This window comes from Mytilus trossulus, chromosome 2 (assembly GCF_036588685.1).
Source record: "Mytilus trossulus isolate FHL-02 chromosome 2, PNRI_Mtr1.1.1.hap1, whole genome shotgun sequence".
Taxonomy (NCBI): domain Eukaryota; kingdom Metazoa; phylum Mollusca; class Bivalvia; order Mytilida; family Mytilidae; genus Mytilus; species Mytilus trossulus.
In genome coordinates this window covers 12,195,814-12,219,758 of record NC_086374.1, presented here as the reverse complement: position 1 = coordinate 12,219,758, position 23,945 = coordinate 12,195,814, and the positions used below count along the sequence as shown (strand labels likewise).

The following is a 23,945-nucleotide window of genomic DNA, read 5'->3' as shown; positions in this document are numbered from 1 at the left end:
GCAGAACAATGACTACATAGAAAAAGTTTTATTGAATTGACGTAAGCAATAATATGCAACGCTCCTTGCGCTTCTTGTTTAATATGTATATATATAATTGAAATCAATATGTGTTGGTGCAAGACTGACCTTTCTCTTTTAGCACAGTCAGAAGTTATGATTATCTTAACTATGTCATTGTCAAAACCAGAGACGTGACAGATAAGACACGAGTTTTTAACTTACGAGGTCTATTATTTAAAAAGAGATGCGTATGATAGCAAATAGATAATTAAACTCATAATAATAAGTCGTAAACAACCTGATAACTTAGTCTTAGATTCATGATTTTATTAATTAGTTGTTAGTGGCTTTGAACTTGCTGTCAGTAACTGCGATTCCTCTCCGATCAGTACTTGGTTTCTTTTTATTGTTGGGATATATAAGTACCCGGCCACGTGCATTCTGTGTTTTTGTAAGATGTATTTCTATTTGTATCCATCTCATGAGTACTGATTTTTATAGTTCGTTCGTATGTTGTACTGTACCACCACTGCACCACGTTAGGGGAGAGTTGGGATCCAGCTAACATGTTTAACACCACAACATTCTGTATTTATGGTATGTACAGTGTGTGTGCCTGAAATCAGGATCCTGTAATTCAGTGGTTGACGTGTTACATATCGTTCATTTTTGTACATACATTAGGCTGTTAGTTTTCTCGTTTGAATTGTTTTACATTTTTCATTTTGGGGCCTTTTTATAGCGGACTAAGTGGTATGTGCTTTGCTCATTGTCGAGGCCGTACGATGACCTATAGTTGTTATTTTCTGTGTCATTTGGTCTTTTGTGGAAAATTGTCTTATTAGCAATCATACCACATCTTCTTTTTTATATTGACAATGCCATAGACAAAATGAAAAGTGACGATAAAAGAAGTTTACATAACACAAAATAGAAGCCCAACAAAAACTTACTTTCTTTAGAAGAGTAAGCAGACCCTACTCTACATTTGGCACCTGCTTAGTTGGTTATCGTTGTACTTTCTACCCAAACATTAAGGATTCCAATTATTATCTTTTTCGTGTCTATCATTTTGCACAGAAGATAAACGGGAGTAGCTATGACATGCATGTGTCCCCATTAATTGTGTACGACTCTATAATAAGTAAACCAAAATTTATAAAAAAAAATCACTAGCTCCTTTTATGTTGTACTCTTCATATATATACTTTAGATTTTAACGAGAGAAATTTATGTATAACTGAAAAATTATTACACCAGGGTTTTCGATATCACAAACTAGTCAAAACATTTACTAAATTTTATCATCGGTATAAAGACATCATTCGTAAATATAGCTCAACATGCAGACTTTTTATACGTTCAGGTATTTCACATCCAATTTTTTATGGAAATATTCTTTATAAAGCACAAAGGTGTCAGTATTCACCTCATAAACTAACAAAACCTTTGAATAGACTTATTAAGAAGGGATATAATTACGATACTGTTGTCAAGTCATTAAAGATTGCATATTTTGGCGTTAATATTGAGTCACTGATAAGGTCTTTGCGTCGGAACTAAACACATTTATTCTAAAAACAGTTGTTGGCATGACACGGGTTATGTTCTTCTCATATATGTTATGATGGTATGATACTAAACCCCTTACGGGAAGGATTGTGCCTGATGTTCATATGATGAAATCATAATCTTTCAGTCAGTTTAATTGAAGTCTGGAGCTGGCATGTCAGTTAACTGCTAGTAGTCTGTTGTTATTTATGTATTATTGTCATTTTGTTTATTTTCTTTGGTTACATCTTCTGACATCAGACTCGGACTTCTCTTGAACTGAATTTTAATGTGCGTATTGTTATGCTTTTACTTTTCTACACTGGTTAGAGGTATAGGGGGAGGGTTGAGATCTCACAAACATGTTTAACCCCGCCGCATTTTTGCGCCTGTCCCAAGTCAGGAGCCTCTGGCCTTTGTTAGTCTTGTATTATTTAAATTTTAGTTTCTTGTGTACAATTTGGAAATTAGTATGGCGTTCATTATCACTGAACTAGTATATATTTGTTTAGGGGCCAGCTGAAGGACGCCTCCGGGTGCGGGAATTTCTCGCTACATTGAAGACCTGTTGGTGACCTTCTGCTGTTGTGTTTTTTATTTTGGTCGGGTTGTTGTCTCTTTGACACATTCCCCATTTCCATTCTCAATTTTATTATCTACTTTTATTCATGAAAACATGTCGCGTCTCTGAAATTAGTTTTTTCCTCTAATTAATACCGGGAGCACATCTGATTTTATTTAGTGAACTTTTATCTATTTATATTACATAACCTGCTCTTGTCATCGTGTTACTGAATATTTTATTGAGAGACTGTTAGAGCATAAAACTATATGTTGTTGTTAAATTGGTAAAGGTTTAAACCAGATTTTGGACATTGTTTGTACGTAAATATTTTATCGACACAGTTAACGCCACAGTTCCTCGGCTTACAATGAATGGTAAGTTAGTACATGTATCACAATAATATAAAGAACACATATTTTAACATTCTAAGAGAATTTTTTTTAGATTTTATTGCTTTCCTGGTATCTTTGTTCTGCATATGCACAAAAATGATGCATATATAAAATTCCCTCGGTTTGATAGCTGGTTTACTATTTTATGATTGTATGTATACGATCAGAGACATGACTGCATTATACATATATATGTCTCTCATATCGTAGAATTGTGAAAAATGTGGCATTAAGGAAATTTTCAATGTATAGGTGTTAGGTATTTTATGACCCTTGTGATATTTTTGGGATAATGTGGTAGCTATATAGATGTTTTTCGTTCAGATTTAAATTAGGTTTTACCTGTACATTATTCATGGTTGACAGCATAAATAATTGGCACGGTTGATTTGTTTTCACTTACAAGTACTTTAAACCAGTATAATAATTTAATTTACAACAAATGATCACAAATGTAATCGCTATGCACAAATCATGCTTGTTGATGAGATGTACACATTCATACAATCACACACAGTACATGTAATACATATTAAAGTCTGTAGCAACATAGCTGCGGTATCGTAGCTCTTAAATTAGGTCCTTATGTTCTATATTTGGTCCGCAAATAGTCAAAAAATAACATAAGGACCTAAGAGCTACGTGTCCGCAGCTAGATTGGTCCGCAAAAAGTTAAAAAAAATAACATGTAACATAAGGACCTAATTTAAGTGCTTCGATACCGCAGCTAGTCACACTGTCTGAAAACAAAACGCGATTAGTCTGTTGCCGCACCCGATTAGTGAGGAAACGCCGACAAAAACCCGATAAGTTCGTAACCATTCTACAACGTGAACAGTGTTCAACATTAGGATCGAAAACCTAATTGGTGTTCTTATTGTTTATTAGAGAATTCTCGATATCTGACTTTACTAACGTCATACATAAATTATACGTAAGGAATCACAATTAAGACTATATTTGAGATTGAATTGTCTCCCTTTTTCCGAAATAAAAATGACATATTAAAATGCATTCAGCTATAATTTCGCCATTAACTTCATGTGTTTTCTTAATCTAATTAAAAACATTTGAATTAAGACAATATTGTTGTAGGGAAAAATGTTTATTTTCAGTTAGGGAATCATGAATACATTGGACAATTAAAACAATCTTTTGTTGGTTGATATTGTACGTGTAAGTCTCTTTTGTTTATTAGAAACAAACCGATCAAAAACCAGATACAGCCCAATGCCATTAATGGGCTATTTTCTGCTTTATGGTCTGGTGTGGTCTTTGAAATGTTTTCGTCTTTCATTTTATTTTATACTTCGTCATCCCGGGCTTTAATATCACAGATCGTTAATCTATGTCCTAGCCTAGACTATTTCTTACGAGTTATTTATTGTGAATTGTTGCAACTGTTTTTTTAAACTGTTTTTTACCGACTGCTGTTGCATCGCTTTTTAAACTTCAGATATACCTTATAGTCAAGTCAGATTCAACATGTGTGAAATTATAAAAAATCAAATGATAAATATTTATGGTTGATACAAAACTTCACGCCAAATATAAATGTATCGTATATCTTATTTCAAGATAGTTCTTGTTTGTTTATAGTCGTCAGTACATAATTAAGGCAATCTGAAATTAAGCCTTGGGTCTGGACTAAAGCTCCGTGATGAAGGCCATACGGTAACCAATAGTTGCTTAAAATCAACATTATTCCCCCTGGAAGTTAGTTATCTGATTGTTAATACTGTTAGACATCGACCTTTCATCTTTTGTGGTTGAACAAAGGATTTTTTTTAAAGTTTGATTCTTTATTGCATCATATATACTTCATCCAATTGTCTGTGCGAAATAAAATGCCCCTCCGCACCAAATATTTAAACACATAAAAAGATGGTTCGTTCTTTCTATGATCTTAATATTAGAAAGAAAATTAACGGAACATCTGTGTTGCTATCTCCTTGCCATATTGTACCAAACATCTCTTTAAACGAGTATCCACAGTAAGGTTGAACACATAAATAACGAAGTTATTTTTTTGGAAGAACTTCTTGCAAATACGTTTACGAAATATCGAATGAAACAAGTGTGGACACAGGCTAGCGTGGATAGTATTCAGCATATAAGAGAATTGCACAGTCAAACTCATAAGACCCAAACAAATTCGAACTTGATCTGGATTTTGTCATGCCAGCCAGACAATACCACCAGAAAGACAGACATACAGACAGATAAGACCACCAGACCGACAGACAAGACCACCAGACAGTCACACAAACAAGACCACCAGACAGACATACAAAAAAGATCACCAGACAGACACACAAACAAGACCACCAGACAGACACAGACAGACAAGACAATCAGACAGACAGCCAGTCAGACAAGACAACCAGACAGACAGCCAGCCAGACAAGACCACCAGATAGACAGACAAGACCACCAGACCGAACAGCAAGCTATAAAGAGCCCCAAAATGACCATTGTATCACAATTCAAACAGGAAAACCAACGGTCTAATCTATTTTACAAAACGAGAAACGAGAAACATTTATCAAACATACCAACAAACGGCAAGCACTATACAATATTAATTGAAAACGGCTTTACTCTTAGACTATAAAAAAATGAATGTAATATGAAATCGTGTACCAGTGTATGACTGACATTTCTTCAAATGTTGTAATGGCTCTTGCTCTTTCTGCATGAAAGAAAATAAACTTTCAGAAAGCAAAAAAAATAATAATTTTGCAGCCATCAGCTACATTTTCTTTTATCTGTTTTGACTCCTTATAAATATAAAATCTTGATTTATTTCCTTGCAAAAACTTCTAAGTTTGTTCGAATTCCTGTTGTATGTGCTGCAACGCATTTAAAAAGATTGGAATTGATGACAGGGGATTCTACAAAGATCCTTTAGTAATCTAAATAAATGTTCATCAGTTGACAAATAACATTGCACATTAACGTAACAACTGAAATTGTAAAAATACAAATGTCGTCTTCACCGAAAACTTAAATAATTAATTTGGAAAAAAATGTATGAAATATGTCAACTTTAAATTAAAAGATACTGATATTTTTCATTTTATCTATAAAAATCGTATTTTTTAGCTTACTGTCAAACAAATTTAAATCTGTCAAACAATTACCGACTTACCATCTTACGTATGCAAAGTCAGTGATTAAGTTCGTAATACATAAGTTTTCATCTGTTTAACGGTCTAAAAATTATTTTGGGAAAAGAAAGACAATCCAAATTAATAATTTTCACTTTCATACGTACAATGTATGTTGAAATGACGATTGAAAGGTATAAATAACATGTAGTTGACGCTTCATACGTACAAATACCATTTTTAAGTAACATTTAATGTATAAAGTAGATACTTATGTCGCTTGTGTTGTTTTCTCTATTAGGTGTTATTGTCTCTGATCTAGCTATCAGTATCTTCAAGTAATCTAAGATAGACCATTTGTGTTATTTATCTTTCCGTTTGTCGAGTTTTTGCATGTTTTGGTGTAGATCTGAAGATTCAACTGAGCCATTTCAAACTGTTATTTACTTTCTTTTTTTTTATGTTATGTTGTTACACATTGTTTAAAGATAAGGATGAAGGTTAAAAAATCTAACAAATTCTTAACCCCGCCAAATTCTAGATATATGCCTGTCTCAAGTAATAAGATTATATTTAACAATTTTTGAAAAATATGGGTTTTGATCATTGTCGAAGGTCGTATTGAGAACTTTAATTGATAACTTCATTAGGACTCTGTTTGATAGTCTCCTAAAGGTCAATACTATAAGATACTTGACGTTTAATCTACATTACTGTCTTCGGTTGTCAAGATATGTCGTCATTGTTAACTTAACATGGTAATTCATCAATTAACTGTAATTTAAAAAAAAAAACATCACAAATGGCTCTTCTTTGGTACAAAAATGTCGTTCACGGCCTACATTTATTTCATGATACATCAATCAGAATTTCATCAATGATCGCTATAAGATAGAATCATTGATGGAATTTTCTTGGGTCTACTGTGAAACATAAAAAATACTTCCATAAAAGATTCATAAACCAGAGAAAATGTCCCCTCTCCCCAAACAAAAATCGTCGGATCTGTGTACCCATTGCATAAGCCGATACTGTTTCGATAGCCAGTAATGGTGTAGTTAAAAACTTTTTATGTACTTAACTTTATTGTAAATCTTACAAATTGGGAAAACAAATGATCGATTTATAAAGATCATATGACAGTAGCACAGGCACTTGTTTCTGTCAATATGGTGTTTTCTATCCATACCCGTACGAAAAATCACTGTAGTTCTGTTGCTTTGTTGCTTTGGATGCTATAGTAAATGAGAATACAATTTGTTTATATTCTTTCAGACAAAGAGTACAACAATCACGAAACTCATTTGTTTAACACACAGTTGTCATCGGGACAAGTTGCTGATTACTACGACAGATGGGCTGAAAATGGGCGATACGATGAGGTTAGAATTAGTGTTACTATATGAAAAGTTTATTAATTTCTTTTTCATTGATTGCACGATCAAACATTTAATTCCAAATTTCTATATTTGTGGTTCTAATGTGAGTATAACTGACTTTGTAACACTCACTGACTCAGTACAATATAAGTTCAAATGTGACGGTGTTTCTCCAGTGACCCATTTAGCTGCACCTTACTAGCAATACGTGAATGCAATAGGGTCAAATGCTTGTTTTAATTGATTACTGATTCACAAGCACCGTAATTATTTTGAAACTTGTTTCATTACTTTTTGGTGAAAGAAACTTAAAATACTTGATTTGGTTCCTCGAAATAACGAAACGTCAATCGACTCATGTTTTGAATAGACTGATATCTTTGACTAGTTTTTATTCTGATGTATTTTTTAGCATTGTAATTAAAAGGCGTCCTAGCAAGTCCTGCGATTTTATTTTCTAGGAAATAAAGAATACTTTAAAAGCTCCAGAAATAACTGTTAAGACAACAATTACACTGTATGACCCATCAGTTCGACCAAATATAGAAATACTGGATATAGGAGCTGGGACAGGTTTGGTCGCTGAGATGGCAAGTAGTTTACAAAATGATATTTCTATAACGATTGGTTAATATAATACATATTACTGTACCAGTGTGTACATAAATCATTATTCTGACGGGTTAGATTTTGACATAATTTAGAATACATGAAAAAGGTTACAGAAATTCATAAAAATGTTGGATAGTACAAAAAATTACACCAAACACTCGATTCCTATAAAGAAAATTAGTCAAGTAAGTACAAGCAAAAAGATCAACACATATGCTAAAAAGTAAAACAAAGTGGAATTTAAACCAAACGAGGCGCATTTACATTCGGGAAACACATTGAAGATATGTTAACAATTCTTATATAAAACTCTTCAGTTTTTAAAAACGATGTCCCTAATGATGTCCTGTGGAGTTATAAGAGATTATGAAATGACCTGCTTTACATATGCTTCGTAAAGTTTGTCGTAATAATGTTTATATATTTTAGCTCCGTAAGTCTGGTTTCCAGAAGATCGACGCACTTGATCCATCAAAGGGAATGCTTGAGAAAGCAAAGGAAAAAAATCTGTATCGCAATTATGTTTGTGAATTATTGACTAAAGAAACTTTTAAAAACGCAAATGGTAATTAGTTCACTTTATTTTATTTTTTTGCAGTTTATCGAAAATTAATTTATCAATATAAAGATACAAGTTTTATCATTTTCTCAGGAAGCACTGAACGATCAACGTTGGTATCATGTTTCAATGTTACCACTATCGATTAATAGCACTATTGATGGACTGTTGATCACCAATATCCGTCATCCAAATTTTCTTGGTCTAAGTATTTTGTGTTTAAAAGTGAAGAAATGTGATATGATCGATGCGTAGACAACTACCTACAAACAAACACAAAGTGCAATGACTTCAGGTGCGTGAAGTTGTATTGTCGCATCCTATATATCATGTATGCATTCCATCATATATTGAGATGTCAAATACAATTGAATGTCCTAATTTCGGCCTTGTCCTATTTAATTACTTTTATTTTGAATGCATGAAACATATAAAAACATATTGCATCGCCCACTTCATGCTTTAATACCTTTTTTTTACATGTACATATCTGTTATTATATGCTATTAAATCATACTGATCACAAAATGTTTATTCTACACCAGGTTTATACGATTGTATAGTGTGTTCCGGCTCGTTTTGTCCTGGTCATATCCCAGCTGAGGCCCTTCATGAATTTATACGCCTGACCAAAAAAGGTAGATATTAATAACCCTCAAGGAGACAAACAAATGTTTTATTTGGGTATTCACATTTTAGTATCTTTTTGTCTGGGTCAAACCTGTTTTAGATTACAAATGAAAAACTCAATAGAATTTGTTGGGGCGAAATAAAAAAAACTTAAAAATATAAACACATATGCCAAACCTGGCCAATCAATCAGTATTTTCTAATTCTAGTCATAAGGGTATGGGAGTTCAGGAAAACATCTTTGTGAAGTGAACTGAGTTATTTTTTATCAAACATGTTGTTTTCTCTCTTTAACAATTTATCACTTATATATTATAGGTACTTCCTATTTCTTTGCAGTAGCTTTATATCTAGCTATACGTTTTATTTATCATTATTCTAATAAACCTTTGATAATGCAATGGTTTACAGGAGTTGTATGAAATATTGAAACACATAATAATGAACTTTATAAAGACAGTATTGAGGATATTGACTATATAAAACTTCTGACTTCTTTATGTTTAGGTGGCCATGTTGTTATTGCAATGAGAGATGAATGGGAAGCTCCTGGTTACTCTGATTCCATCAAAACATTTATGAGACAACTGATAGATGATGGAAAGTGGGTGAAAACTCACGAAGAACAATATAATCATTACTTTGATAAAGCTGGTGTAGTTTATGTATTTCAAGTAGTATGAGAAGTAATCATTCATAAATAAAATTCAATAAAAAATCAATTTCATTATGATTTTCGTTTTCTTCATACAATGTTTAACGTATAACCTAGTGTATTGTTGCTCGAGATTATATCAAGAGTTGTCATTTCTAATTTAGTATTATGAATTGACTAAGAGAATTTCTTATGGTAAATCTAATACAAGAATTGGCAATGTGACACAAAACAGATTTAAAAGACATCATTGCACACCTCTATACCCATACCAAACAAAAGCACATCCATCGCGCGTACTAGTATACTGAAAACTAGTTGTTTGCATAATACGGGGTTGTGTTCTTCTGATATATTTTATGATGGTATAATACTAACCCCTAGTCGTATGATGAAGACATAATCTTTCGATCAGTTAATTGAGGACTGGAGCTTGCGTCTCAGCTACTGCTAGTAGTCCTTTATTACTTTATGTATTATTGCCATTTTGCTTTGTTTCTTTTGTTACCTAACATCTGATTTCAGACACGCACTCCTTTTTAACTGAGTCTTACTGTACGTGTAATGCTGTGTGTGTGTGGTTTTTTTTTTAAATTGGCTAGAGGTATAGGGGGAGGGTTTAGACTCGCAAAACATTTTTAGCCCCGCAGAATGTTTTCGCCTGTCCCAAGTCAGGAGCCTCTTGCTTTTGTTATTTTTTTTATATAAATTTTAAGTTTATTTCATTTATATGTTTGAGCGTTTAATATATAACTCCGTTAGCACAGAACTAGTACACATGTGATTTTTATTTTCTCCTGAAATAAGAATAAAAAACAAAAAGGTGAATATAAAAAAATCTATAACGCTTTGCTTACATTATACAAGGCTTAACAACTATCAAATGCAGAAAGTTTTTAACTTTTGTTTCGTCTTAAGCATTTATAATTGAATGGAATTCTATAGCGACTGTCATACAATTGTGAGGTTTAGCAGATATAAAACCAGATTGAATTCACCATTTCTATATAAGGAAATGCCTGTACTAAGTCGGGACAATGGCAGTTGTTTTCCATTCGATTGGCATTTTTGGCTGATTGGGATTTTCTATTTGATAATGGACTTTAGAATCATTATTTTACTTGAATTATTTTATTGTTATTTTTGGAACGAGTTTAATATCAGCTTCTTTTCTTGAACACGCTTATATATCCGCACTTGACGTTTAGAAAATACAAATAAATCTATTTTTTTCTGATGACATATAACATTACATTTAGGATGAATATCATTTTATTTAGAACCGTCGTATCAAATATAAATACATATGTATGTAGTTTAATATATAAAACCTTATTATTAAATCCATCAGTATGTAAACGTACACAGTCGTACTATGTAGTGTTCATATTTATAAAAGTAACTGACGAAAATGGAAACTACTGACAGTATATAAACTGAATAAATATATTGACTTAAAAAAGATGGCGTTGAAAATCAATAAGGATATATTCGTTCAAATTGACAAGCCCGGTGAATAACCTCGACAAATTCTCGGTGAATAACCCTACTACAAAATGTATCTATCGTCGGTGAAACCCCTGTAAATTTTCCTCCAGCCATATTGTGGTCAATATTTCAAGTGATCGGCATAATAAAATAAATACGACCCTGTGAATCGGGAGATATCCAAAAATTGTAAACATATACTATTTCTACATTCATAACTCTTTGATTTGTAAATCATGCACCAAATTTGAAAATAATTATATTCATATGGTCCAAAATTGTATTAAATTGTATAAATTATTATCATGCTCCAAGATTGTATTATAAATAAATAACTTAATTGAACTTGGTGAAGCCTACTGTAGTATTTTGAAATAATACTGTTACCTATAACATGTATCAGCTTTTGGAATAAAGAATAAAGAATAAAACTGTCATCCCCACAAAGATGACTACATCTATATGTAATTGTACCTTTGGTGACCCCGAAACGGACTTGGTAGTATAAAATGGATGATTAGGTCATTACACACATTAGAGAAACATTGGAAATAGCCAGGGTGAAATGGCAGACAGTTTTGTTCTCAGTAATGGACAGAAAATTCCTGGAATTGGATTTGGTACATCAAGAGTAAGTCAATTAACGGTATCTTAAAATTTAGAGAGAAAAAAAATAATTCATCGAAAATACAGACACAAAGATATATTTTATTCCATGTTTCAAAATTCGATTTGCACGTTTGTCCTTTTGAAGAGAACCTAAATAAATGTTACTAAATAAAACAAACAAAGTATATGAAATATCAAAGGAGTAGGTCCGGTAAGGACCGATTTTGGCCTCAAATTTCAGGTTCATCTGACAAAGGATTTGGACCACCTTTTTAACACTTAAGTGTCTATTTCATTTGAATCAATTTGTTTATGTGAAAGATTTTAACCAATTTAGTCTTTAAAAACGACCCGATTCAAGCTCAAATATGAAAAATCTACCAAATATGCCGGAAAATGTAATTTTTCAGATGGTTTTTGCCAAAAAAAAAGTGGCCGCATCCGTGATCATCCTCAACCTTTATATATGTTATGTATTATTATAAAATACAACTTGTATTTCAATATTAAGGAAGAACACGAATGCGGCCACTTTCGTTTTACACGAAAACCGTCTCAAATGTAACTAAAATGCTAGAATTGTGAAGATTTCAGTAATTTAGCATGACTTAATGGTGCTAGTACTCAATATGTGTGCATTGTGTTGCCAAAAATAGCCCATATTTATGCAGCAAAAGCATTCTACTGTCCAATAAATAACTAAAATTTTACATTTTAACAACTTTGTGAAACTGCTATATTTTGGGGCCAAAAAGGGGTCTTACCGGACCTACTCCAAATTTAGATGAATCAATCTTGAAACTTCTGTTTTATTTGAAATAATAATGTTCACATCTGAGGAGTCAAACTTTTTACTTAACCTGATATTTGGGTTTATGTGACTGTAAAAAAAATAGTTGAAGAAATAGTGAAGAAAAAAATCTAATGGTGCGTTTCTTTTTCTACTACGGCCTTTTGAAAGCACCCAAATTTGATAATTTTCACATTTTCATCATTTTTGTTCAATTTTTAAATTTATCTCATGGAAAAAAACATAGTTCGACAATCAAATTTTCATACTTTCACTTAAGATGAAGTGAACCAATCTGAATAAATTTAACGAACAAAAAACTATACAGGTTAATATAAAAAAGTTTTATAAAATTTTGTTGCTTTTTCGGAGTCAAATTTCCTATGTTGCCAATTTTGTGAATTTGGGATTTTTTCTCTCTTTTTTAGAACATAAAGCATATTATTTCAACTTCTTTGATAAATTTTTTGCACAAAAATGCCGGGTTTTTTTTACCTAAAATACTGAAACTTTGTTGAAAATTGATTATTTCAAAAAACTGTTGTACATACTATTAAAAGTATATTTATGTAAAGAAGATTTCCATAATATTTCTACAAAAATCCGCTTGCGTTTTTTTTTTTGAAATAACAAAAATTGAAAATGTCAACAACAAAAAAGCGAAATTTCGTGCAAATGTCTACAAAATCGACACCTTTGATCTCTTAGAATAGCAAATGAAGGTATTTTTTTATAACAAATTTGAATTGCTCAAGTGAACAATTATAGCTTGTATGTAAATTTTCGTTTAAAAATCATATTGGGTTCGAATATGCATCGCGTGCCCTTAACGTAGACTTTACATGTAACAATAAATAATAAATCTTATTTTGATAATAGTTTTTTTTTATTCATTATTAGCATTATTGGGTCAATTGGTCAGTATGTCTCATATAATTGCCCACACATTAAGATGAATGACTTGATCGCAAATAAAAACGTTCACCAGAGACAATAATAGGTGTATATAACTGTCACAAAAGCATTAAACATTGTTAACTGTCTGTGATATACAATTTGTATTAATTGATAGCAAATGAGTAAAACAGCAAAATGAATATTGCACCATATGGCAGTGTTAAATGATTACAAATTCAAACCATTACTTGTATTGTTAACTTTATTTGAAACTTGATTTCTAAATTTTAATTTGCAGATGCAATTCGGTTGCTTATGCGAACTTCAAAGTAGAAGCTACAAGTTTTCTATGACTTCGTAGGTCCATATCATTTGCTGCCAACATTTCTGGTCTTACGAAGCTTATTATGAATATAAACATAGGATGTCTTTGACAAACATTGTATGTCACTTTAAAACTACTTGCGATATATTTGAAATAAAGTAAATGTCTGGATCACTTTGATATAAAAGAGAATTATCTGTGACATAATAAGCTGGTATGTTTATATGTAATAATTATATTTATCTCTGATACGTTTTCTAATTCTAGATATCTCAGGCTGACATGCGTGATGTTATATTTGATGCATTAGAGAGTGGCTACAGACATTTCGACACTGCTCATGCATACAGAACAGAGAGTGCGTTAGGTGAAGCCTTACAAGATGCGATTATCTACAACAAAGTATCCAGATCAGAACTCTACATTACTACAAAGGTTAATTTAAATCTTTTTTTCATTTATGTGTTAATTTGTATTGTTGAGTTGCTGTTTTAATGAAGTCTCTCTTTTTTTTTTGGTACAAGAAAATTCATTGCCTGATTCGCTGTCCATTACGTCTTATCAAAACTCAGAGGATAAACATTTAAAATCAAAAGTGAATAATATGAAATGTAATAGTTATCTTAAGAATTTGAAAGAAGTAATTAGATCAATTCACTACACAGAGAAAGGACTTAGCAACTAGGAATGGTCACACCAAATTTTACATGTAAAGGTTAAACAACAAAAGCATTAATCACAATCAAAAACTAAAGCATGACTGGAAAGGGTGGATAGAAGAAAAAGATTATTTCAGCAGAATAAGTACTTTGAGCTTGCTTTCAATAACATTCATTGATTCAATAATTTAACCCCGCAATGGAATTTAGAATTAAACTATGAGAAACGACTGTAATGTTTTTTTCTGTTTATTCGAAATAACATAAAAAATGTGGTGTACATTGTTAAATAACCCGCTACGCACCAAATTTTTTATGTTATTTCTTCATAGACAGAAAAAAAGATTACAGTCATTCCTTAAATAATACCTTATGTGCATGTCTGAAGTCACAAAACTGAATGATTCGTGTTTTGTTGTAATGCCTAGAGATTGACATTGAAGGCAGATCTATTGTAGTCTGTTTTATTTAATTCCCATCTTTTCTACACTTAGGACAATTCTAGAGCTTTATATATATCGAAAAAAACATCTGTTAATTAATAATCAAAGTTTATACCCAGAGAAGTCAGACCTCTAGTTGTCTTTATTTTGTTTGGTGCTTTGATTTTCTGCCTCATGAACGAATATCCACATTTTATTGCATTCACGTTCATTACAGATTGTTCTATAGTTCCTTGGTTACAGTATAATATATCTCATCGATGTTTAAGATATACTGTATATCAATTGATACCAAGTGGTGAACTCTAAGAGTCTATGTTTATTTGTGAATTTACTAATGACCTAATAGCTACATTTCAGACTCTTGTTGTTCCAATTTACATTATGAATACTGATTTTTCCTATAGTGCTGTTTCCAAAATTTCGACCTAATTATCTCAAAATTCATAATATTACATTTACTTTTTATTACATATACACCCTATTCAACTATTTCGTCGCATTTTAAAATATTCGCCTTTACAGATATTCATGCATACCACAAAGTTACATGTCTAAAATATTAACTTCAAGTACGAATAACTAATATGTGTGTAAAACGTCATTTTTGTAAATATAACACCATCAAACTTTTTGACGTCTAATCGCCGACCGTTTAAGATCTCCGTGGGCGATCAGGATCATTAAACACCCCCGCAGCACGTACAAATGTATACTAGATGTAAACCATGTTATTAATTTCTATCGCCCTTATGTTAAACAGAAATGGACATCAATGCAAAATCTATAAATAAAAAAAAATGAATATGACCTAACGTGCTTTGTTCAAACATGAATTAAATTAGCTTTAATGCTTAATTTAGGAGTTCAAGATCCTTTTGTTTCTTGATCCTTTTTCTGCATCGATTTCTTAAATTTCACTATACTCTGGAGGTATGCCTGGATCTTGATGTTCTCATAAAATAATAATACTTAATTTGTACATACTATTTTATAGCTGCCAACATACCATATGAGGAAAGATCATGTAGTGTCTTCTTTACGAGAAAGTCTTAAAAACTTGCGGATTGACTACATAGACCTATATCTTGTCCACGTACCTGCTTCTATCAAGGTAGGTCTAAAATAAGGACAATATATCACCTTTGTCAACTACATGTTCTATAATAATATTCTACCTGAATAAACGTCATGACAAGCATATATTTGTAGTTGTATGATGTGCAGCTTTTTATTTTATGACTGTTCGGTTTATGAAAAGGTTAACGATCTACACATAGTACATGTATGTTTATTTTGTCTTATTTTACAGGTAGAATCCGAGTATATCCCTTACCCTAGCTGTTCCTCGGATGACTATGACTACCCTGACATAATTGATACATGGAGGGTAAAACATTTAATTAAATAGTAATATTAAGTTTTTAGTATTGCCCTTTTTTGTTGTGTACAGTAATTTTTGCCTAAGCATTACACAACCTGTTGCATATACCACTATTTGTTTATAGCAGATCCTTTTTGGTAACTCTTGGTTATTCTTCGCAATGACAAAGCATGAGGTTAAGAGATTAGGCAGTAAGCCTAATTAAATGGAATATAAAATATTTGTTTTGTTAAATCAAAAGTATTTTCCAATTCCCAATAGAAATGTCCATTTTTTTCACTGATTCTAGGTGTCGGTGCCGAAAGCAATTGTTTGAGAAAATACATTTGGTCAAGTATTACTGGTCTTTTTGTCAAAAATGTATCTTCAAGTTAAATAATATCTTAAAGTTATAATATCTAACTCATGTGTGTCTTTTTCATGCGAAAAAAATAGAAATACAATATAATCATATAAAAATGACCAATGTTATCAGACACTTCAGTTAAAAAGGCTTGGACTACATCACAGGTTTGAAGCTTCCGTTCATACAGAGATATGACTGTGAAATCAATTTATCAAATTCAAGCCTTTGCATTATGCAGGAAATGGAGAAACTGGTTGATGCAGGATTAGCAAGAGCTATTGGACTTTCGAATTTTAACGCTTCTCAAGTGGAACGAATTGATAATAATGCCAGAATAAAACCTGTTGTAAACCAAGTAAGTCTGATTACATTTGCCAATTGAATAATAGTAGATATAGAAAGATGTGGTGTGAGTGCCAATGAGACAACTCTCCATCCAAATAACAATTTAAAAAGTAAACCATTATAGGTTAAAGTACGGCCTTCAACACGGAGCCTTGGCTCACACCGAACAACAAGCTATAAAGGGCCCCAAAATTACTAGTGTAAAACCATTCAAACGGGAAAACCAACGGTCTAATCTATATAAACAAAACGAGAAACGAGAAACACGTATATATTACATAAACAAACGACAACTACTGTACATCAGATTCCTGACTTAGGACAGGTGCAAACATTTGCAGCGGGATTAAACGTTGTAATGGGCCCAAACCTTCTCCCTTTTTCTGGAACAATAGCATAACATCACAACATATAAAAACATACGATAAAATATCAATTGGCAGACTTAACTCAATCAAAAAACGTATGATTTTATTTTGCAAGTTCAGAAGACCGTTGAAGCCGCCAGACACTAAAGCAAAATTAAACGCAGATCTGCATAGTGTTATATATCAAACATAATCACGCATGCAGTTGTGGCCACTCAGCTGAATTTTTTTTAACTTATTTTCCAAATGCCCTAGATATGTTTTAAATAGACTAAGACAATTTGAAATCTCTTCTTGTGTTATGAATTTTCACTCACATTAGTGTCAGACTTCCTAAGCCAAGGAAGAAATGCATGTATTGTATAATCATCTTAGCATTCATGTAGAAGTGAAACATATTAGAATAATATGTCTGTTATATTAGACCTGTGATAGTTTCCCAGTAAGCTTTAAGGTACTTAAATTAAACTGAGTATACTTATTATTTTATTTTTATTCCATGTTTTCCCCTAGATTGAATGTCATGCATACCTACAGCAAAATAAACTTATTGATGTTTGCAAACGTCGGAATATTTCTGTGACAGCTTACGCACCATTAGGGTCACCAGGATTGCAAATCAGGTAAGAGATATAAAAAAAGTACTAAAAAGCTTTTTCAAAATGTAAACTCCCTTCAGAATCGAATGTTGGAAAGTCATAGATTTGTGTAGTTATGAGAAGCAACATGCGTTTACATAGACATTCTTTATATACCAATCATGGAACCTTGCGGGTTTGAAATATCATGCAACAATTACGTTGATGTTTTATAATGACCACAATTAAATATTATATTATAAAACAATGCATAGTCAGTACAGGAACATATAATCTAGTAAGCAGGCTGAAAAAAAGGCGGATGATTTCAAGAGGAAATTTAAGATAACAAGGGAATTAACACTCAAGCTGGGTGTTCTGTTGATCATAACATCACTTCTCGTGAAAGACCGGATAGCATGTCTTTGATAGCATGTCTAACCAGTTTTCTGGAAGTTCGTGAACTAGAAACATGATAATTGAAGAAATACAAATTTACTTTGTGAATAACGATGGTGTTACCATGAACAAGGTTTTTAGTAAAGAAAAAAAACATGTTTTAATGTGATATAAATGCGATTCCATCATCAAAATATTATATGAACGGAAATGTGTGTGTGTTTATCTCTTCTTATCAATAAAAAAGGAGTACTCTTTATCTCCTTAGAAATAATGGAAGATATTGGGATTTGTTTGAAGAACCAGTCATTTTAAAGATTGCAAAGTGCCACCAACGTACCCCTGCCCAGGTAATATCTTTGAGTGGGTTTTTTAGAAGAAAAAAACATTTCCGATTACAATAAAAGCTTGCTTTCATTATGATGAATACATAATAAAAGAACACAAGCAAAATTACAATTAATTTATTTCAATCAACTGAATAAAACTAAACATTAAATGACTGCCAGTTAGATTTCAGAGATTTACAAATGTTCAGCAGGAATTGCGTTTAAAAGAGGGACGAAAGATACCAAAGGGATAGTCAAACTTATAAATCTAAAACAAACTGACAACGCCATGGCTAAAAATTAAAAAGACAAACAGAAAAACAAAAGTACACAACATAGAACATGACAATGAAATTAATATATACAAAGTAGAAATCTTTAAAAGCGATATCGTTCATCGTCAATGTTTCCAAAAAATGCGAATTGTTTTTCCTTTTCAATTTCATCAGTGATACAAAGCATCGAAGTCTCCAGTTTCGGTTATGCCCTGTATACAGTAAACTTCCTTTGGTATAATGATTTATTTAAAAAAAAAAAAAAAAAAAAAAGGCCGATGAATAATAGACGGCACATCAGAGATAAAATTGTGATATATAACACTTGATTATTGAAAAAATAAAAATAATGATTGTCAAGTATGAGCATGGAAAATATGTTTTAACAATACAATTGTATATTTAGATATGTTTGCGCCATCTGCTACAGAGAGGACTTATACTTATCCCAAAGACAGAAAATACAGACCGAATGCGGTTGAATTTGGAGGTAGGGTATTATAAAACGATACATTTTTAAAAACAAATAAATTTAGTAACAGCAAATTTGATTTAAACTGTTTCTTCGTTTTTCCCTTTTTTTCTTCTTTTTTTTTTGTTGCTTGGATTACAAGCAACATATTTCAGTGCATCAATTTAACGACAAGAAATATTTGATGTTCTCTAAACACACAACTAAGGAGAGGCGAAATATACCAAAAAGAGAATTCAAAACTCATAAGTCGAAAATAAACTGTCAACGCCGTGTCGTAAGAAAAAAGACAAACAATACACCAAACACAACATTAAAACTAAAGACTGAGAAACACAACCTAAAACAAAATACGGCTGGTGATCGCAGGCGCTACGAAAGCCTTCTCCTGATTTGGTACCCGTCGTGTTGCTCTATTAGAACAAACCTTGTAATGAGTCGAATTCGTTTGGTCACATTCGGAGAAATGGGAACTGGATTTCAGCTACGAAAATAACATATCCGCTATCATCTGTGAAACGGACTTCAATAACGGTTAACCAACTACTAATGGCGTCCGTAAAATGTACGAAGAGTTAATTTCAACATCACCGATTGTATCTCTTTTTATAAAAAGCTTTCGTGTGATCAAACACCTTCTATCAATGAAATCTTTTGGATATCGGTGTATCAAACTGAGAGGTATTAACTCCGTATGCAGGGGCTGCTGGAATACTACAATTTGCTATTAATGCATTATATACACATTACAATACTAGTATTTATGACTGTATTTTTTGCGTCCTTAGTACTGAAAAGTTATCTTTTGCAAGTAGAAAGCAATATTCACAATATTTCAATTATTTTAAAATAATAATGGCGAGATACTCTCAGTATCAATCATCTGGGGTGTGACAAGAAAACTTGCAATTTGAACACCAATTCATAGGTTTACTCAAACTTATTTCGATTTGCATTTATTTCTTCAATGTTTTCGTTAATGATATACTGCTGTAACTATCACTTTGTTTGTAGCATTACACGTATTAACGCCTTGTTCGTTTTTTTTTTTCAGATTAAAAATTTCTCCTTAACAAAACAGGAGATGAAAAGGTTATCAAAATTAGACAGTAACAAGCGAATATTTTCTTTTAATGGGTAAGTTGGTGTATTAATCTGTATATTACTTACCGAAATATTAATTTAGGTAATTTCGTCAATAAAAATTAGATAATTGCACTCAAATTTTTCTTTTTATTAAAAGGGAATGATCAATATCATATTCCCAACCCTTCTTCAAAATTAATGCATATTAATTTTAATTATTCATCAAGTTAAACATTAGCATAAGAAAAACTCATTCAGATAATAGCAATTTAACCACATCTTCAAGTTGGTAATACTGGTGTATATCATGTCTGTAAATGAAATCAACATTTATATTTGATGAGTCTAAAGTAAAAGCAACAAAAGTGTACAGCTGTTAAAAGACACAAATCGAAAGAGAGAAAACAAATCCGGGTTATAAACTAAAACCAAGGGTACACATCATCAACTTCAAGATGAAAACAACGAAACAACAAAACACTGAAGTGCAACAAAAACAAACAACAATCATGCATTACATACACAGAAACGAACTATTCGATAACAACTGTCATATTATGGATTTCGTACAGGACATTTAAAAAAAAATGGTGGATTAAACCTGGTTTTGCGGATGCTAGCCAAACCTTGTGATTGGTGGGAATGTTAAATATACCACTAAAATAACATCATTACATGACGGAAATACAGCACAAATAAATGAAATAACACTCAAGGGAGAGAAATATATAAATACTACATAAATACATAATATAATAATACATTTCGAAATTTTAACCACAAATAAATAATCTAATAATACATTTCAACATGTTAACCATAACTAAAATAATCACGTTAGGACATTACAAAAAAAAAACCTAGCATATTACAATGACGAACTATGTGTCTGTCACACAAATGTATCAACGCCAGTAAAAGAAACGTCACGGGTAAATTTCTAAATATTGGATATAAATCAAGATAAGGTTTCTAATTATGTTATTTGGTGTATTGTATAACAAGTACAAGAATATTGATGTAGAACTATGTTCGTAATTTTGCAACTACGGTAACTGCAATATCTAACTATGTCGAGCTTCTTTCCAAATCAAACTGTGTAAAACAATTTAGTCCTGTGCACATAGTTGCTTCAAACAAAAAAACATACAACTGAACTGGGTGATCATTTATCTTTTCTTTTGCATATGACTAGAAAATGAAAAATAGAATCACAACTACAAACGATAAAACATAAAAAAAATATCCGATCAGAATTACAAATAAAACTTTGTAACTAAACTCTTGAAAAATACCGAAGCGTGTTTTATTTTTATCTTAAATATACTTTTATCTGGAACGCTACACCCCTCCTTCCCAAAAAAAGCTGAGGTGCGCGAATGCTTGAAGATTAAAGTCAAATCCATCTAAGGTAAGCTTCACCTGAGGATGTTGCAACATTAGTTTCGCAAGCATTTATAAATCTATTAATGGGTTACTTTTTATTTATATTTTGTAGAATGAAAGACCATCCAGAGTACCCATTCAAAGATCCTTATTAACACGAAACCAAACGGACTTCTTTTATTATATGAATTGGTGCAGCTAGTTTTCTGGAATTATTTTGTGTTGTTTTAATTTTGGTTTTGTCATATCACGAACAAATATCTTATATTTGTGGTTCATAATACTGTCACTGCAGTGAGTAAAGTGAGTTATCATATGGAAACGTCAATATCATAGTTACCAAAAAGGATAATTGTACAGTCTTAATGAAAAAAAAGTGATGTCTCAACTATCTATAACTTGACCTTATACAGAAAAGTAATGTCTAGACTAGCTTTTAATTGACCCTAAATTCAGAAATAAGTTAATTAAGTTTTGTGGATGTCGAATCCTACGGAAGCTGGGCTTGAGGGAAACCGAAATGATGAGTTAAAAAAACCAATAACATTAGTGAAATTAATCACTGCGTTCGTCCATATGTTTGGATTTCACAAAATAAAACGTTCCCTTTTTGTCAAAAAGTTTAGAAATCCAGGTTATTGTACAATTTCTTGTAATTCCAAAATTTTCAATTGACAAACAAAGAAAGTATGTATAATTTGTATATTTATGTCATTCCATTACTATATAGTTCTGTTTTAATCATATCTTTTATTGTTTGTATAGTAAACGTTTGGTTTCTTTTCACATTAAACGCAATACAAAAGTATTGATATCATGTGTAATAGAACACGAAGCCGTCTTTGTTACATAGGATGTGTCTGTATGTTTGTTCGTGCTAGATTTGCTTATATTTGAAATATCATATGTGAGGATGGTGATTTAAATGCAAGATCATGTGTTCAAACGGAATAGAAGGTGTGGTTATTGGTATGATGGCAAATGAGAAAACGATCCAGCATAGATCAAATGATGTTGGTGTTGGAAGCAGGTATCAAAAATAATTTGCAAAACTCATATAGTAGAGAAAATATAAATGCGAGGGCCTCTACTAGACACAATGTAGAACAATACACACAAAAAAATCAAAGCATCAGGCTAATTTAGGATAAGACACCAACTAAAGAAAGTATGAAAGATAGAAACAAACGACATACACTCACATACAGCGGTTCATGGCTTAGGGCAGTCACGTATACAGAAAATGGCGGGGTTAGCCATTTTGTGTGTACTCAACCATCATTCTAACCTGGGACAGTGGTACAACAGCACAATATTATTTCTCTGTGTGTATTACCGGTTTATCATTTTGTGAACTAACTTTATGAAAGCCCACGTAAGGTTGGTGAACACTAATCATTAATGGCTTACCATCTTTAAAGAATATTATTCTAAAAAAGAAACGCGGCTTTGAAAATTTAAAAGGGTTCATGAATCATTCGTTCAACACAGACCACAACAATTAACTACAAGAAGACCAGAAATACACACGGTTACTGAAAACTATTTCAACGCCAATTACAACTAATCAATACATCTTTTTTTCCTGGACTAAATATTATTAGTACACATCTAACATGTTTAGTGTAATGACGTCAAACAAAGTCTGAATAATATAAAGCACGACCTTGTGATAGCCAAAATATAAGTACAGTGTAGGGCATAGTGTTTTATTTTTCCTTAAGAATAATATCTATTCAATCCTCTTTTAAAATTTACAGATTAACCGACAGCATTGTCGTAAACATTAAGATGTTACGTATGAAATACATACTTTGCTGCACGTTTTTTTTGGCCTTTTTCTATTAAGGTGATGTTTTCGTTTGCATATAAAGGGTCCCAGACAGTTCAGCTGTATTCATGCATTGTTTAAGTAAGTGCTTGACATGTGCCTTTGATTTTATTTTAATGTTCCTTCTAAAATGATAGTAATAAAAGTTCTTACTTTTTATGTATATTTGTATGTTAACATGAAGATTAAAAAGCTAGAACACAGTCGAACCTCTTTGTCCCGAACTCGGTTATGTCTTAAACCTGGATCAGTAGAGGAATTTTATCAAGTCTGGCAGTGTTATTGTTGTTTCATTTACTTTGAACTCTGATGCGATTAACTCGTATAATTCGAAATATCGGTTAAAGCAACTATATTTTGATGTTCATTTGGTGCTTTATTTCCTGAAAGCAAAGTTCACAAGTTATTGAAGCTTGAAGATGATTACATTGACAACGATGATGTTGATAATCTCTTTATAAAACATACTGTGTTCGTCC

The 23,945-nt window shown here is 31.8% G+C and overlaps 2 protein-coding genes across 3 annotated transcripts; both read left to right on the top strand.

Annotated features, from left to right (window-relative positions):
* Nucleotides 1–413: 413 nt before the first annotated feature.
* LOC134706511 (methyltransferase-like protein 27) lies at nt 414–9,528 on the top strand. Of its 2 annotated transcripts, none has more exons than XM_063565521.1 (6): nt 414–600; nt 6,897–7,003; nt 7,462–7,590; nt 8,042–8,177; nt 8,717–8,809; nt 9,309–9,528. In XM_063565521.1, the coding sequence occupies exons 1-6, from the start codon at nt 570–572 to the stop codon at nt 9,482–9,484; spliced, it is 672 nt and encodes a 223-aa protein (XP_063421591.1). In that variant the 5' UTR covers nt 414–569; the 3' UTR covers nt 9,485–9,528. The 2 variants fall into 2 exon arrangements, with proteins under 2 accessions (XP_063421591.1, XP_063421592.1); XM_063565522.1 differs by lacking the exon at nt 414–600 and adding an exon at nt 2,331–2,493.
* Nucleotides 9,529–11,453: 1,925 nt separating this feature from the next.
* Nucleotides 11,454–22,322, top strand: LOC134704904 (aldo-keto reductase family 1 member A1-like). The gene is made up of 10 exons (XM_063563689.1): nt 11,454–11,575; nt 13,833–14,000; nt 15,665–15,785; nt 15,984–16,057; nt 16,636–16,752; nt 17,624–17,733; nt 18,356–18,437; nt 19,098–19,181; nt 20,218–20,300; nt 21,748–22,322. The coding sequence occupies exons 1-10, from the start codon at nt 11,510–11,512 to the stop codon at nt 21,788–21,790; spliced, it is 948 nt and encodes a 315-aa protein (XP_063419759.1). The 5' UTR covers nt 11,454–11,509; the 3' UTR covers nt 21,791–22,322.
* Nucleotides 22,323–23,945: the final 1,623 nt, after the last annotated feature.

Coding starts and splice junctions, on each gene's coding strand:
- LOC134706511 (XM_063565521.1), top strand. CDS start 570: ATGTTTAACACCACAACATTCTGTATTTATG. Junction 7,591..8,041: donor CAGGTTTGGTCGCTGAGATG/GCAAGTAGTTTA, acceptor TATATATTTTAG/CTCCGTAAGTCTGGTTTCCA. Junction 8,178..8,716: donor AACTTTTAAAAACGCAAATG/GTAATTAGTTCA, acceptor ATTCTACACCAG/GTTTATACGATTGTATAGTG.
- LOC134704904 (XM_063563689.1), top strand. CDS start 11,510: ATGGCAGACAGTTTTGTTCTCAGTAATGGACAGAAAATTCCTGGAATT. Junction 15,786..15,983: donor ACCTGCTTCTATCAAGGTAG/GTCTAAAATAAG, acceptor TTTTACAGGTAG/AATCCGAGTATATCCCTTAC. Junction 16,753..17,623: donor TAAAACCTGTTGTAAACCAA/GTAAGTCTGATT, acceptor GTTTTCCCCTAG/ATTGAATGTCATGCATACCT.